At 41.6% G+C, this 18196-nt stretch overlaps 1 protein-coding gene across 1 annotated transcript in view; it reads left to right on the forward strand.

Annotated features, from left to right (window-relative positions):
- Nucleotides 1-18196, forward strand: part of NOS2 (nitric oxide synthase 2) — a gene marked incomplete at its 5' end in the record, with an annotated part of 43469 nt that overhangs the window by 12316 nt on the left and 12957 nt on the right. The window contains 13 exons of the mRNA XM_081346577.1: nt 650-741; nt 1413-1554; nt 2941-3080; nt 3627-3801; nt 3964-4065; nt 5477-5671; nt 7590-7672; nt 7755-7899; nt 10814-10918; nt 11010-11059; nt 13838-14012; nt 15893-16025; nt 17422-17500. Coding sequence (XP_081202703.1) covers nt 650-741; nt 1413-1554; nt 2941-3080; nt 3627-3801; nt 3964-4065; nt 5477-5671; nt 7590-7672; nt 7755-7899; nt 10814-10918; nt 11010-11059; nt 13838-14012; nt 15893-16025; nt 17422-17500 — 1616 coding nt within the window. The remainder of the gene's footprint in view (nt 1-649; nt 742-1412; nt 1555-2940; nt 3081-3626; nt 3802-3963; nt 4066-5476; nt 5672-7589; nt 7673-7754; nt 7900-10813; nt 10919-11009; nt 11060-13837; nt 14013-15892; nt 16026-17421; nt 17501-18196) is intronic.

Consider the following 18196-nt stretch of genomic DNA (forward strand, 5'->3'; position numbering starts at 1 on the left):
CTGTGATGATGTCAATGATTTCACTTAGCAAGGTTAGAAGTAGGAAAGGGTTGGCACACATTTTATTGGACTTTACAATCTAAGCAGAGATTTAAATTCTTGAATCTGCTTAACTGGATCCCCAATTATCTGCCTTCTCGAAGTTCAGGATTTGTAACCTGAAAAAGAGCACGTTTCAGAGAAAAATGAAAAAGATGAATAAGAATTGATATGTGAGACTGATACTCTTCCTTTGATCTTCTATCTAGGACAATGCTTCACAACATCAGCACCTCTAAGCTGTGCCTGGGGAATTCCTGGGAGTAGAAGTCCACACGGTTGCTGAGGTTGAGAAATATTGTCCTAGACCTAGTGAGAACTCTGATATAACTTATGGGCTGTGGAACACTGAAGGTGTCCAGGAAATTCATTTTAGCATGATGGGTCTTCTCTCTAACAAAGCTGGAGCTAAATAATCTATAAGTGCCTTTTTTGTGAGGATATTATCTGCAAAACATGCTAAGCTAACTAGTTGCTAAGATTCAAGTATAAATTCTCTAAGAGCTATTTAAGATTGCAAAAGTTACATTTTTTTGGATTGGGTTGGAAAGCGACCTTGGAAGCATATAATAATATTAAGTTTTCTCATTTGCTAATTAATGCCTTTTAGGTGTTTGATGCTCGTAGTTGCACTAATGCTAAAGAAATGTTTGAACATCTTTGTCGCCATTTGGAGTATGCTACAAATGGAGGGAACATAAGGTATGAGCTGTTTTATGTGTGTGGGGGAGGGTATATATATATATATATATATATATATATTTATATATATATGTAAATTTCACAGTTGCGACTACAGCTTGTGGATGGCCTTAGGTTAGGCTGATATAGGCAATAAGGTTTGGCCCTTATTTAGGCCGGAATATATATATATATATATATATATATATATATATATATATATATATATATATATATATATATATATATATATATATATATTTGTGTAAATTACTAACAAAGAATTTAGGGAGGCTGATATGCATTTCTGACTCATTAGTCTTCATCAGTCAGTCATACCCTTCTGAGATTCGAACCTGGGCTGCTTGCACGTTAGGCAGTGTTTTTACTTCTTGAGCCACAGGTATACAGAGTTAACATATGACATATATATATATATATATATATATATATATATATATATATATATGTATGTATGTATGTATGTATGTATGTATGTATGTATGTGTATGTATGTATGTATGTATGTATGTATGTATGTATGTATATATATATATATATATATATATATATATATATATATATATATATATATATATATATATATATATATATATATATATATATATATATAATCTGGATCTATAGACTCACTGAGTAAGCTGTCATTCACCCCCATTCTCTTGAAACAGGTCCACCATCACTGTCTTCCCCCACAGGACCGATGGAAAGCACGACTTCCGAATATGGAATAATCAACTCATCAGGTATGCTGGCTACCAGATGCCAGATGGATCCATTGTGGGAGATCCAGCCAACGTGGAGTTTACACAGGTATATACAAAATAAATATTGAGAGTAGTGCATTTTTATTTTTATTATTATTTATTGAATTTATATTTATTTATATTTATTTTATTTATTTGTATCCCGCCTTTATTATTTTGATAAATAACTCAAGGTGTTGAACTTATCCAACATAACCTCCTCCTATTTTCCCCACAACAACAATCCTGAGGAGAGAATGACTGGCCCAAAATAACCCAGCTGGCTTTTCTGCTAAGATAGGAGTTGAAGTCAATGGCCTCGTGCTGTCTACCCCAATGCCTTAAACACAGTGGTAGGCAACCTCAGCTCTTTTATGGCTCATGGACTTCAACTCCCAGAATTCCTGAGCCAGCATGGCTCAGCTTAGAAACCTCTCCCTTTCCCCTCAGCATGGCTGGCTCAGGAATTCTGGGAGTTGAAGTCCACGAGTCATAAAAGAGCCAAGGTTGCCTACCCCTGCATTAGGCCAAACTGGCTCTATGCCGTCCATCTCCTTGGTGGCTTACAAAATCTTAAAAGCACAATATAAAACAATGAGAGCATTAAAACATGAAAAACACTCAGCGTTAGCATTAAAGCATTAAATATTAACAAGAGTTTAAATAAAAGGGACCAATAAATGACTGGGATGGAGGTAGGATCTTCTAATCTACTAACCACCTCCAAAGTGGAACAACCCTATTGGGACCCCAGGCCATTTGGAACCAGGCTTGGAGGCCATTTCAGAAGACCAAGATGGTAAGGGCTGATCTGACCTCAAGGGGCATGCTGTTCCAAAGGGCAGGAGCCAAGCAGAAAAGGTTCTTCTTCTGGACCCCGCCAGCCGGCGGAGTCCGTACCCAGTGGTGGGATTCAGCCGATTCACACCACTTCGGCAGAACCGGTAACTAGTTTTTGGTGCCCAGGCCCAGAAAGGACTTCCAGAAGCAGCATCCACACAGACAACCGGTTGTTCACATATTTGAATCCCACCACTGTCCATAACATACCTCTTCTGCAGGAGTGAGTGAGGTCGGCCAGTCCCATTGGGTGAGAATGTCCCTCAGATAGACTGGGCCCATGCCATGAAAGGCTTTGAAGATGATAACCAACATGTTGAACTGGACCCAGAAGCAAACCCACAACCGGTGCCGTTTCCACAGCACTGGTGTTACCTGGGCCCACCCTAGGGGCGCCAAAAACTGCCTGTGCTGCTGCATTCTGCATCCCATATAGAGCACATTGCAATAGTCCAAGCCTGAGATGATCAGGGCATTCTGCCTTTAGCAAAACTGCATCCAGTTCCAGAGCCCATAATTCATGCTCTTGGGACATTCCATGAGTTGAATACTCTGTCTCATCTCAGAAGAGAGAAAAAAAAAAGAATTGCCACTTTTCTTTCCCTTCTCTCAGCTCTGCATCCAGCTTGGCTGGAAAGCCAAATATGGCTGCTTTGATGTGCTTCCACTGGTCCTGCAAGCCAATGGTCAAGACCCAGAATTATTTGAATTGCCGCCAGAGCTCATCCTGGAGGTGTCGATGGAGCATCCCACGTAAGCATCTTGGTTGGCTTCAGATGACAGAAGCCCAGACCTGTTTGTGACGGGTCAGGTGGGTGACTAATCAAAAGCAAGATTGTTTGCTGAGGCCTTGGGACCGGTTGGCTTGGCTTTTATTTGGTTAAGTGATGTCGAACGTGCCCTTGGAGATAACAGACAAGCAAAACTGAGCTGGAAGAAATGAAACAGCAAGAATGTTTAGTCCTGAAGCTCTTGCAGTTTTTCTCATCTTGTGTTTAGTCAAAATGAGTTCTTTCTCTCTCCCTTAGTGATATCGTCAGGGAAAACTTTCACCAGATGCTAAGGCCACTGTTATGAAACAGAGTCCAAACATAGATAGCAAGACTGCCATTGTAGTCCACATTTCCAGTTATTTGTGTTTTTCCCCTTCCAACAAAGAAACTTAATGAGAAGCGGCTGTTGAGGAACTGAGATGCGGTGTGAATTTACAATGAAAGAACCAATAGGTTATCCAGTCAAAAAACACACACAAAAACAGCGATGGCTTGTTAATACAACTCCCTGTGATTCTTTCTGCAGATATGAATGGTTTAAAGACCTGGACTTGAAGTGGTATGCAGTTCCAGCTGTGTCTAATATGCTCCTTGAAGTTGGTGGGTTGGAATTTACAGCTTGTCCTTTTAATGGCTGGTACATGGGGACTGAGATTGGGGTACGGGACTTCTGCGATGCCCGGCGTTACAATATTCTTCAGGTAACCCTTCCGAAGGTTGGTCGGGTGGTTAAGCTGTGTTTCAGGTGGCCAGAGGCATCTGGAGGGGATGGGTGCAGAGAATGAACGGCTGTATTATGCCGTTTCAGTGAAGCTAGAATAAGACACATTGTTTGTTCCCCCATTTTTGTCTGCTCGATCCAGGAAGTGGGGAAAAGGATGGGCTTGGAAACAAACAAACTCTCTTCACTGTGGAAGGACAAAGCCGTTATAGAGGTTAATATTGCCGTGCTCCATAGTTTTCAGGTGAGTGGGAAAAGAGGAGGCAAAAAGTCACTCTTCTCTATTTTTAGCCACTTCCTTTGCGGTCAGATGGTCTGAAGTTGAGAACTGGTGTTTTGTTTTTGTTTTTCCCCTTCAAAGAAGAAAAGGCTTTGTTGGAGATCTTTGCAAGCAACTAACCCAAACATTGATTGGATTAGTTGCTTCATAGGGTAAATCAGTTGCTCATAATCAATGAGGGAAGCTCTGGAAAGTAGAGAAATCACCAAGAAAGTATGTTCTCAGGGTATCCTGCCATTAGAAAAGGCAGGGAAGGGTTGTTGAGGTCCTTCAAAACTAGTCATCAGTGGCAGCCATGCTGTCACACTAGGCTTATTTATTTATCAATCACTCAATCAATCATATCAAATTATGGAGATGTGATCTGGGGCAGCAAACATAAGATCAAAAACCAAGAGAACAGAATAAAACAGTAAGAACACAAGTGCACAGTCTAACCCAATCCATATATGTAAAACAGTGGTGCCAAAAAAATTCCACATTGATGGGCTCGCCCAGCCATGCCTGAGGGAACATCCAGGTCTTCAGGGATTAATGTAAAGCCAATAGTATTTTGAGTGGTCCATGAAAGGACCAAAAATTCAAGAGGCCTCACAGCTCTGGGATCAAAGCCCCATCCCCTTTTAGTGCGCATTGCCACTTTGACTTTTCTGACAACCCCTGCCATGAATGTATTATTTCACTTATTCCTAATTATAGTCAGCCATATTATCTCTGTTGGAAGCCCTTCTTGCTCATTTGAGTAAATACAGGTAATCCTTGACCTTCGAGTACAGTTGAGCCCAAAATTTCTGTTGCTAAGCAGGACAGTTGTTAAATGATTTTTGCCCCATTTTATGACCTTTCTTGCCAGTGTTGTTAACTGAATTGCTGCAGTTAAATTACTAACATGGTTGTTAAGTGAACCTGGTTTCCCCATTGACTTTGCTTGTCAGAAAGTCGCAAAACACGATCACGTGACCCCACAATATTGCAACCATCATAAGTACACGGCGGTTGCCAAGTGTCCGAACTTTGATTACTAACATGGTTGTTAAGTGAATCTGGCTTCCTCATTGACCCTGCTTGTTAGAAGGTTGCAAAAGGGGATCACATGACCCTGGGACACATGACTCTGGAACGCTGCAACTGTCATAAGTACATGCCAGTTGCCAAGTGTCCGAATTTTATGTAACCGTGGAGATGCTGCAATGGTTGTTAAGTGGGAAAAATGGTCATAAGTCACCTTTTTCAGCGCTGTTGTAACTTCAAACGACCACTAAACACATGACTGTAAGTCGAGGACTACCTGTAAGGCCATGGACTTGTGCCTGAAAGTTTTAACCAACATGCACACTGGAATTAAGTAAGTTTTGCATTTCGGTGACTCTTCTAGAAACAAAGCATCACCATCATGGACCACCATTCTGCTGCTGAATCATTCATGAAGTATATGCAGAATGAATATCGGATTCGTGGTGGGTGTCCGGCAGATTGGGTTTGGCTGGTTCCTCCTATCTCCGGTAGCATTACACCTCTCTTCCACCAGGAGATGTTGAATTACATTATTTCACCATTCTATTATTATCAGGTGAGCTAAGCACAGTTCAGCTGATTGTGTGGTTCACATTAGCGTCTTACAATTCAAAACCAGCAATGTTTCCCATGAAAACATTATTCTGGCTTTTTTAATTATTTTATTTTTTTTAATTTATGCATCAGAGGGTTTTTTTTTAAAAAAAATCCCACCTTTATTACTTTATAAGTAACTTAAAATGACGAACTTAGCTAACGTTCCTTCCTCCTTCTATCTTCCCCACAACAATCCTGTGAGGTAGGTTGGGCTGAAAGAGAGGGACCTGGCTAAGTCAGCCAGCTTACTTTCATGCCTCTGGTGGATGGATGGATGGGTGGATGGATGGATGGATTGGAGCTGATATATCAGGGAAATATAGGATGGATGGATGGATGGATGGATGGATGGATGGATGGATGGATGGATGGATCGGAGCTGATATATCAGGGAAATATAGGATGGATGGATGGATGGATGGATGGATGGATGGATGGATGGATCGGAGCTGATATATCAGGGAAATATAGGATGGATGGATGGATGAATGGATGGATGGATGGATGGATGGATGGATGGATGGATGGATCGGAGCTGATATATCAGGGAAATATAGGATGGATGGATGGATGGATGGATGGATGGATGGATGGATGGATGGATCGGAGCTGATATATCAGGGAAATATAGGATGGATGGATGGATGAATGGATGGATGGATGGAGTAATTTCCCCGGTTCCTAAGTATTATTCCCATGCAAATTGAGTTCAGACCTCTGGTTCACCTCTGCCATCAGCTAATTCAAACTTAGTCCTGCCTTCCTTCTTTTATCCTTATCACACATTTTGTCTAGTCCTAAACATAGCTTCAGAAAAGGTACTTTTGGGGAGCAAGAAATAGCTTAGAACAGTGGTGGCGAACCTATGGCACGCGTGCCAGAGATGGCACTCAGAGCCCTCTCTGTTGGCACGCGCACCACCGCCGCCAGCAGCAGGTCCATCAGGCCGCCACTGCCACCCGGAGCAGGAGCCCCACCCAGCACAAAGGAGGCAAAGCAGCCAACTAGCAAGCTGGAGTAGAGGTGGTAGAGCAGAGGCCACCAACCATTGTCGATTGGTGGACTGGAAGGAAAGGGAGGGGAAAGCATTTTACATGTGTGCATCCGTGCATGGGGCCGTGAGCATGCATGCGCTGCAAATGGGGCGGGGCTAGTGCCTGCGTGATACTCACTAGCCCTGCCCCATTCTTGCGTGGTGCAGCGCCTTGTATCTGCACCCCGTGGCTTGGAGGCGGCCGTTTTTGCGCCTTGCAGCACGGTGGCCCATTTTTGTGCCCCCAGTTTTTGCGTGCCAGAGGTGGCACTCAGAGGCGCCTCCCTGCCCCCCCCCACTGAGGGCACCACAACGCTGATGCAGCCCTGGCACTTTGCGATAAATGAGTGGGTTTTTGGTTGCGGTTTGGGCACTCTGTCTCTAAAAGGTTTGCCATCACTGGCTTAGAACATTATTAAAGAAGCAAGTGTTTCTTATCAACACTAAGTATAAATATACTACAATTAGGCTTGGCAATGATTTGTCAAAGGGTAACCTCCTTGAAGTCATCCTTAACAGACAGCAGTGTCCAAATATCTCTGTGACGCTTCCTGGATTCCTAAAAGATTTCAGAATGGCCCAGAAGTGGACAAGGATCCTTAGGAAGCGATACAATTCACCAGTGCCCCAAGTTCAATTTAGCAAGTGCAAAAATCCCATTGTTTTCCGCAACAAGGGGGAAAAGGGATAGAAGCAGAATGAGGAAAGGGCCAGTGAAGGAAACATTTGCAGGAGAAGTGATAGATCTGTGGATTCAGTGCTAGCTTTATAAGCAACACTGGGTAATTGGCTTAAATCCTGGTAATCTGACTTTGAAATGTCCAACTACTCCCTATTCTTCAAGGTGGATGCATGGAAAACACATATCTGGAAAGATGAGAAACACAAGCCAAAGAAAAGAGAGATCAGATTCTGCATATGGGCCAAGTAAGTTTCCAGGAGAAGTCTGTAATATCTGTCTGACAATCCACTCACGGATCTGCATCACAGCAAATGTTCCTCTTCGCAGGGCCGTGTTTTTTGCATCCTTGTTGATGCGAAGAGCCATGGCAGTCAGGATCAAAGCAACGGTGCTCTATGCCACAGAAACGGGGAAATCAGAGACACTGGCTCGAAAGCTGGGTGACATGTTCAACTGTGCCTTCAGTACCAAGGTAAGATGCCTGTGATTGACCATGAACAATAAATATTGTTTTGCTTGTGAAGAAGAGCCATATTATTGCAGATATTTAGAAAATAGTGCAGTGTCCCTGCCTCCCAGTTGTGTAAAGCAGAGACAGGGTTGATAAAATAGATAAGGTAGCTAGCTTTTATGAATAGAATAGAATAGAATAGAATAGAATAGAATAGAATAGAATAGAATAGAATAGAATAGAATAGAATAGAATAGAATAGAATAGAATAGAATAGAATAGAATAGAATAGAATAGAATAGAATAGAATAGAATAGAATGGGACCTTGGAAGTCTTCTAGTCCAGCCCCCCCCCCCCCAAGCAGGAGAACCTATACCATTTCAGAAAAGTGACTGTCCAGTCTGTTCTTAAAAACCTCCAGTGATGGTTGTTGTTAGCTGCGAAGTCGTGTCCGACCCATCGCGACCCTATGGACAATGTTCCTCTAGGACTTCCTGTCCTCTACCATCTTCTGGAGTCCATTTAAGCTCACGCCTACTGCTTCAGTGACTCCATCCAGCCACCTCGTTCTCTGTCGTCCCCTTCTTCTCTTCCCCTCAACCTTTCCCAGCGTGAGGCTCTTCTCCAGTGAGTCAGGAAGTTTCTCCTTAATTCCAGGTTGCTTTTCTCTTTGATCAGCTTCCAGCCATTGTTTCTTGTCCTGCCCTCTGGTGCTTTGGAGAATAGTTTGACACACACACACCCCTCTTCTTTGTGGCAGCCTCTCAAATACTGGAATGCTGCTATCATGTCAGCCCTGTTTCTTCTTTTCTTTAGACTAGCCAAACCCAAGTCCTGCAGCCGTTCTTCATATGTTTTCGTCTCCAGGCCTCGGATCATCTTAGTTGCTCTTCTCTGAACTTTTTCCAGGGTCTCAACATCTTTTTTTGTAGTATGGTGACCAAAATTGGTTGCAGTATTCCAGGTGTGGTTTTATAAAGTGGTACTAATTCTTTGCGTGATCTTGATTCTATGCCTCTGTTTATACAACCCAGGATTGTTATTAGCTTTTTTGGCTGCTGCTGCTGCTGGACATTGCTGGTTCATAGTCAATTGATCGTCCCCTAGGACTCCAAGGTCCCTCTCACAGTTACTGTTTTGAGCCAGGTCTCACCTAATCTGTACTTGTATCTTTGATTTTCCCTGCCTAAATGTAAAACTTTGCTTTTCTCCACATTAAAACTCATTTTGTCGGATAGGGCCCATTGTTCCAGTTTGTCAAGATCTTTTTGAATCCTGAGCTTTAGGGAAGCTTTTAAGGAAGATTGTCTTCCACAATGTATCATGTCACTACCGAAGTTTGGCTATGTTCTTAAGTAACCTGTGTCTCCTTGAACCTAAATTGAAAACTGTTTCATTTTAGAGCTTTGTAGCACTTTATAGTTTTGGTTTTTTTTAAGTGCTCCGAAGGACACATGGACATTCACTCTTGAATAGCTCAACTTCTGCTTGAGACTATGAAATACCATTATTAATAAAAAATAGAAGTATACTTTAGGTATAGGGTTTCCTGCCTGAGCAGGGGGTTGGACTAGATGACCTCCAAGGCACCTTCCAACTTTAGGTTGACTCAGCCTTCCATCCTTCCGAGGTAGGTAAAATGAGGACCCAGATTGTTGGGGGCAATAAGCTGACTTTGTAATAATGCCGCTTGGGGTGTGTGTGAAAGCCCTAATAAGCAGGCATATACATAGAATGAAGGCTACTGCTAAGCTTGTAAGCCGCCCTGAGTCTTCGGAGAAGGGCTGGATATAAATGGAATTAAAATAAATAAATAAAATAAATAAATAAATTATTATTATTTGATTCCCACAAGTGATGCAAGGCTGCAAAAGTTCCTAGAGTTTGCAGAGATGGCTAAATTGACTGCTTTGATGAAAGAAAAGAACGCAATTAATTTGATTTCTACTTGGAAACCACTTTTGGACTTTTGTGCTTGAGGTGGGGGAAAAAAAGAAACTTTGATTTTGGATTTTGCTGATTAAATAGGTTTGTTGTTATAGAAATGGCTAGTAAATACTATTATATAACGTAAATGTTTTTACTATTACCTTATTCTATTGCACTAAAAAGAGTTGGAAGTCAATGCTTTTCTTTTTCTTTCCCCCTCTCCCCTACTCTTTCTTCTCTTCCCCTTTCCACCCTTATTTTCCCATTTTCATTTTTCTTTGTTTATTTTCTGTATTTTATATTTTGATAAACAAGTAAAATGCTGAGAACAGAAATGCCATTGCCAATAAGTCTTGACCATTGCCTAGAGCAGCGGTCGCCAAGCTTTTTGGCAACAGGGACCAGTTTCGTTCAAGACCATTTTTCCATGCATTGGGGAAGGAGGAGGAACATGCAAACTAGATCCCTCGCGTGCTCAGTTTACAGTAGGTTTCATGCTCCTATGGGAACCTCATGCCTGATGATCTAAGGTGGAGCTGAGGCGGTGATGCTAGCGCTGGGGAGTGGCTGCAAACGCAGGTGAAGTTTGCTCGCTCACCCGCTGCTCCCCTCCAGTTGTGAGCCCCAGTTCCTAACAAGCCACGGACCAGTACCGATCCATGGCTCAGGGTTTGAGGATCCCTGGTCTAGAGCAGGGGCCCCGACCCCTGGTCGGTGGACCAGTAACGGGCCGTGGCATGCCAGCACAACCGGTCCGCACAAACAAGCAAAGCCCCATCCACACAAAACCACGCACTCTCCAGTCTGCAGAATAAACCTCTCTCTCACAGAACTGGTCCCTGGTGCCGAAAAGGTTGGGGACCTCTGGTCTAGAGGACCTTATGGTCTGACTATATGCTTCCCACCTTAAGATGGACAGTGAACATTGTTTTTTTTGCCTCAAAACGTTTTATCCACTTCCCTCTACCTTCTACCGTTCCTGATAACGTTTCTTTCTCCTTTTAGGTCACCTGTATGGGCGATTACAACCTAAGAGACCTTGAGAAGGAAACTCTTCTTCTGGTGGTCACCAGTACTTTTGGAAATGGCGATGCACCGAGCAATGGCAAAGTAATATTTTTTTAATTCATGCTATATACAGATTTTCCATAATCAGTCAGACTCTTCGTGCCATAGAACGGTCTTTCTTTTTTTATTATAGACTCTGCAGAATGCCCTCTTGTCTATGAAACAACTGAGCAACAAATTCCGGTAATTACTTCGAGTTCACCGATTCCTATTCTTTTTAAATGCCCTTATTTTAAGATGGGCTGCTATTTCATCTAATATAATTTATTTATTTATTTGATTTATATACCGCCCTTCTCCCTAAGGACTCAGGGTGGTGAACAGTGATATAAATATCAAATGCACAAATACAGATATTGAAAACATTAATGTAGAAGATAAGAAACCTTAAAACAATAATTACAACAGAACCCGTCAGACCAGACCGGATTGCTCAAACAGATAGGTTTTTAGGTCGCGTCGGAAGGAGCGAAGGTCAGGAGCCATCCGGAGCTCAACCGGTAAACGGTTCCATAGGTCAGGCGCGCCTACAGAGAACGCCCTCCCTCTGGGAGCCACCAGACGGCATTCTCCGAACGGCGGAACCCTTAGGAGGCCCTCTCTGTGGGAGCGCACTGGACGGAGGGAAGTTGACGCTGGCAGCAGGTGATTCCTAAGGTAAACCAGCTGGCCCCAGTTTGGAATTCTCTGTATTGATTATAACTTCAGTGGTTTCACTGAAGCTCATAATTTGATGGCAATGGAACTACTTCTGAAGACCATCTGCTGGGATATCTATGGACTTCCTCATACAGTTGGTTGCTCACTATGAGAAGAGACTGCTGAATTAGATGACCAGGGATGCCATCCAGCAGTGCGCTGAATATGTACCTATGTTCTATCACACACATACCCCAAATGGAAAATGATGACTGAGTCCAAAATGGGTAGCTGACACAAATTGGGGAAGCAGACCTACAGCAAAAGTTTTAAACAGGAATGTGTCCTCTCTCTATCTGGAGGTATAGGAAATTAAACCACCTCTTCCCAGAGCTTATATCTAACTTTTCAGCTAATGTTCCCATCACCTCTGCCTTCATATCATCCATGTGAGAGTGACCCCCCACCACCACCACCACCCTTCTTAAGGATATTTCAGATGGTGGTTAAAAAGGGGTTATAAAAGATAGACTAGAGCAGACATGTCAAACACAAGGCCCGGGGGCCAGATCCAGCCCGTGGTTTCATGTGGCCTGTGAAGCCATCTTGGAAACAGTGAAGGGAACGGCCCCCACTGCCTTGGCCCTGGCCCAGAGACCCTCCTTCTGCCAGAGACCCTCAGATGTGTCCCACTCTTGCCCAGGCCCCCATAGGCACCCTTGATGCGAACCATGTAGAGCTGGCCAGGCCCACCCAGTAGGCCATACGCACTCTAGCCACGCTGTTAGACACAAAAATAGTCACAAATTGAAATTCACTCTGTTTGTGTTACAAATAGAAAAGAAGTTTATTAGACTTCACAACAAAGTCTAAAAAGTAACGGTTTGCAAAGCTGGTGGATTCAGGAAGGCAAACAATGTAGCCAAACACTGAACCACACCCCCAAATTCCAAAATCACATATTATTATACATCCTATCGCGACGCCCCATTCCCTCCCCCATGGCCCCATTGGCTTAGGCTTTGGAGGTTAAAATCTATCAGAAGCGCCTAAACAAAATACATTATCTCTGCCCCTGTTTGCTTACATTATACTAATAAGATCCCTCCCCTACTATCCTGTTTCTAAAGGAGAGATGTCTCCCATGTTCTACACCTGCCAGGGGTACCAGGCACCAGAAGGTACTTAAAAACAATTCCTAGATAGTGACTCACATTTGGGCCCCATAGTAACTCCTGTTCACCCCCTCCCTCCACTTGAGGCCTGTATTTTTCCCCATATTCTCAAAGCATCTACTAAGCAATTGATTATAAAATGATTATTATAAAATATAAAATAGGATTACATGATAATACTAAAAGCATATATATTTTTATTTTTAAACTTCCTCACTACTTCCAGTTATTTTCCACAACGCCCACCCAGTAGGCCAAGCCCACCCTGGCCATACCCACCCAGCCCCTTGAGGGCAACCGCAATGCTGATGTGGCCCTCAATGAAATTGAGTTTGACACCCCTGGACTAGAGATAGAATTTCTTCTGGTTTTTAATTGATGTGCTAGCTATTAGGTGACTGTATGATCCTATTTTTTAACTGTATTTTTTATTATTGGAATTTTATTGATGTGTTCTTGTGAACATCACAATCTCTGGTGAAGTGGGCTGCATACCAGTAGAGTAATACAAATGACTTTATTTCTTTATTTGTGTATTTATTTATCTTGATCAGCAGGACCCCAGCTAATATGAAACCTGTTAAGTATAATAGATTAAAAATGTTGGTTGGCTATAAAAGTATTCTCAGTTCTATCAAGCAGCAGGCCTCCTTAAGTAACACCAGCTGCCTGCAATTAGTGCAGGTTCGCATCCCACCAGGCTCAAGGTTGACTCAGCCTTCCATCCTTCCCAGGTAGGTAAAATGAGGACCCAGATTGTTGGGGGCAATTAAGCTGACTTTGTAATAATGCCGCTTGGGGGTGTGTGTGAAAGCCCTAATAAGCAGGCATATACATAGAATGAAGGCTACTGCTAAGCTTGTAAGCCGCCCTGAGTCTTCGGAGAAGGGCGGGATATAAATGGAATTAAAATAAAATAAATAAAAATATTGTTAACATACGTACTTCAACAGGGACAATCTCAGAAGGAAAAATGCCTGTGTTAAAATGAGATCTCTTCCAACACACGTATTTGTCCATGGTTGTGTGTGTATGTGTATATATATATATATATATATATATATATATATATATATATATATATATATATATATATATATATATATATATATATAACAGCATTAATGCAGCTTTTCTCTTGAAACAGGTATGCAGTTTTTGGCTTGGGTTCAAGCATGTATCCAGAATTCTGTGCCTTTGCCCGTCTTGTGCACCAAAAACTTGCACAGTTGGGGGCAGTTCCAATCAGTCCAATGGGTGAAGGCGATGAACTCAATGGGCAAGAAGAAGCTTTTCGTAACTGGGCCATTCTTACATTTCAGGTAACTATAATAATCTTGATGCACAGTGAGTCTTGGAGTTTGCAATGTCTCTGCAGGGGATAGCAGAATTCAGTGCTTTAGCTCAGTGTCTTTCAAACTTGGCAACTTTAAGATGTGTGGACTGCAACTCCCAGAATTTCACAGCCAGGATGAGGAATTCTGGGAGTTGAAATTCACGCATCTAAAAGTCGCCAAATTTGAAAAACTCTGCTTTAGCTTAATTTCCTGGGAGAAAAGAGAGGTATAAGGTTTGACCCAGCCCCAAAACATTATTTATCCCGGGCGAGAGAGCCTAGAAAGGAAGAATCTAAATGAGATAAACACAGAGCAGCAAAAATGAATGTATTTGACTTCTATAGGAAGGTAGCCTTAGAATACAGATAGTTCTCATTTAGCAACCACAATTGGGACTGGCAATTCCAGTTAAGCAAAGAGGTTGCTAAACAAACCCACAACTGGACTTAGGGACTTCTTCAGCTTTCACTGGCTTTACAAGCTGTGAAAGTTGTAAATGCAAAGATCGGTCTTAAAATTACTTTTTCATCACCTTCCTAAATAAGGCAGTCATTTAACAAAAACTACTTGTATATAGTGAAGAGGAACTAAAGAGCCTCTTGTTGCGAGTGAAGAAGGAGAGTGCAAAAGTTGGGTTGAAACTAAACATTAAGAAAACCAAGATCATGGCATCCGGCCCTCTCAATTCCTGGCAAATAGATGGGGAAGAAATGGAGGTAGTGACAGATTTTATTTTCCTGGGCTCCAAGATCACTGCAGATGGGGACTGTAGCCAAGAAATTAAAAGACGCTTGCTCCTGGGGAGGAAAGCCATGGCAAATCTAGACAACACACTAAAAAGCAGAGACATCACCCTGTCAACAAAAGTGCGTATAGTCAAGGCTATGGTCTTCCCAGTTGCAATGTATGGCAGTGAAAGCTGGACCATAAGAAAGGCCGAGCGCCAAAGAATTGAGGCCTTTGAGCTATGGTGCTGGCGAAGACTCCTGCGAGTCCCTTGGACTGCAAGGCGATCAAACCGGTCAGTCCTAGAGGAGACCAACCCTGACTGCTCTTTAGAAGGCCAGATCCTGAAGCTAAAACTCAAATACTTTGGCCACCTAATGAGAAGGAAGGACTCACTGGAGAAGAGCCTCATGCTGGGAAAGGTTGAGGGCAATAGAAGAAGGGGACGACAGAGAATGAGGTGGCTGGATGGAGTCACTGAAGCAGTGGGCGTCAGCTTGAATGGACTCCAGAAGATGGTAGAGGACAGGAAGGCCTGGAGGAACATTGTCCATAGGGTCGCGTTGGGTCGGACACGACTTCGCAATTAACAAAAACTACTTGTATATATTGCTATACAAGTATATTGCTGTTTTACTTTCTGTATCTTCTTGCAGAAGCCTGTGTAGAGTCTGTGTTCACACCACATTGCTGATTAGCCATGCCATTGAATTAACAGGCAGTATTCTTGGTCTTTCTCCTCTCATTCCCAACGGTGTCCCTAGTTATCCGTTAAATTGTTCTAAGAAACAATGGGGCTAATCTTCTAATCCAGCTTTGCTTCCTAAAGAAGCAAATCATGTCACTTCTGTGCATAATGGATGGTAATTGCATTGAACAGTCTCACTTTCCTTCTCCGTGCACATATTAGTGTAGGCCTCCCGAGAAGTGAGAAAGCTGTATTGTTTGTGTGATCCTCCTCGCAGTTGCTCTGCTGTGAATTGAAAATGCGTTTTTTAAACAAGCCACTTGACTGAAATCAATTTCATTTACTTTCAACCCCTAACTGGAAGGTTCAAGATGACTAGCCCAAAGGCCCAAGATGATTACGTAGAGTCCTCGATAACTTTCATCTATTCTTTTTATATATATTTGAAAAGACTGCCTGTGAAGCTTTTGATATCCGTGGAAAGCACAGGATCCTGTTACCAAAAGAATATACATGTAAAGAAACCTGGAACCCCAAGGATTTTAGGATTGTATATGACTCTCAGCCATTGGCTTTAGAGAAAGGTATGTTTTCTCTGATACTCAAATGCCTTTATTTTTAACTGAATGATATTATCATCACTCTGATTCTTTTCCATCAATATTTTTCAATCCTGGTGACTTTAAGATACATTGGCTTTATGCTGGCTGGGGAATTCTGGCTGTTGAATTCCACACTTCTTAAAATTGCCAAGCTTGGAAAACAGGGTTTAATTCATGAAATATATCCTAGTAGTTATTAGGGTAATATTTTAAAATATCAAAAGGGATATGTTCTGAACTTGAACAAAATATCCTATTTTTAGGGGTTTGTTCCAAATTTAAGACAAAATTTGTCTTAAGGTAGAATAACTCAAGACAAATCTTGTCTTAAATTTGGAACAAACCCCTAAAAATAGGATATTTTGTTCAAGTTCAGAACATATCCCTTTTGATTTTAAAATATCAAAAGGGATATGTTCTGAACTTGAACAAAATATCCTATTTTTAGGGGTTCCAAATTTAAGACAAAAATTGTCTTAAGGTAGAATAACTCAAGACAAATCTTGTCTTAAATTTGGAACAAACCCCTAAAAATAGGATATTTTGTTCAAGTTCAGAACATATCCCTTTTGATTTTAAAATATCAAAAGGGATATGTTCTGAACTTGAACAAAATATCCTATTTTTAGGGGTTTGTTCCAAATTTAAGACAAAATTTGTCTTGAGTTATTCTACCTTAGGGAAGAATGGCAACTTGAAACAAAGCAATAAAAATTAACACACATGTCTTAGAGCCATATAATTGCATTTGGGGCACTGGGCAACTAGCTCACATTTATGACTGGTTGCAGCGTCCCATGGTCATGTGAATGCAATTAATTTGCAATGTTTTTTGCCATTTTCCAGCCAAAAACATCCATTAGGTAAGTTGGATTCAGACTACATGATCTGCTTAATGACTGCAGTGACTGGCTTAACAATAGTTGTAAAAATGGTTGCAAAATCAAGCCCAGTCATTTAATGACTCAACTTATAACTGCAACAACTTACAACCCAAATGCCAGGCTCAGTTGCAATTCTTGAGTTACAATTTACCCACATGTGATAGGAGTGCAATCAGGTACTCAGGTTACTGAGAACACCTCAAAAACAGCTGCATCTTTCCCACAGCTGCTCCAGCATCTTGAGGGGAATTGCACTGAACCGTCTTGGGATGGTTTTGAGGTCTTATGTGGAAAGGTCAGGGCTTTTTTTCTCATAGAACGTTCAGAACGGAGTTCCGGCACCTTTTTTGGATGGAACCTTGTAGGGTAGGCAAGGTGGGTTGTATGACATGTGTGAGTTCTGGCACCTTTTTCTTTTACAAAACAAGCCCTGGGAATGGTCCAAATTTTTTTTAGCTGTGGCAAAAGACAGTTTGTTTCTGTTTTCTCTGTAGCACTTGGTGATATTCATGGGAAAAATGTAGTTCCACTGATCCTCAAATTTCGGCAGAATCTTCAAAGTTCACAGTCCAGGTATTCTCTCATGCTTCCAGTTTTTTTTATTTTGAACCCATTAAACATCTGACTGCCCTTAAGTATGCATTCAAATTTGCAGAAAGATGTTATTTTTAACTCTGTGCCATGCAGAGTTTGCATTAGCCGTTGTGTACTTAGATATGCATTTTGATCAGAACTGCCTAAACTTTTCCATGTGATTATATATGCAAGCATATAGTTTATATCAATAAAAGAATTACATTTTACCAATAAATAGCTAAATATATTTGTTAGCTCAATATAAGGAAGAGAGACACTTCTTTTTAAAGGTCAAAAGCTAAATTCAGTCTTTAAAAGACCTGTCAAGAGTTGTATGTGGCAATAAATATGGGCTAAGAAGAAAAAAAAAGCATTCTTAATTTTCTCTTTTCTTGCTGGAAAAGGTATTAACATTTTTCAATCTCTTGGCATGAGTCAATTACATTTTAAATGTATAGGAGGTTAAAATCCTTGTTTAAAGAGTTTCTCAATCATCCAAGTCATGATGGTCCCAAGGGTGCTTTTTCAAAAAGGCAACTGGACTTTCTTGGATTTTTTCCTTTGAAAAATGTTTCATTTTTCATCGAAGAACTGAAAAAGCTTCCGGGATGAGAAATAAAACACTTTTCAAAGGGAAAAAACCAAGAACATCCAGTTGCCTTTTGGAAAAAGCATCTTTGGGATTTAAAATCC

The sequence above is a fragment of the Vipera berus genome (genome assembly GCF_964194415.1).
Source record: "Vipera berus genome assembly, chromosome: 1".
Lineage (NCBI taxonomy): Eukaryota > Metazoa > Chordata > Lepidosauria > Squamata > Viperidae > Vipera > Vipera berus.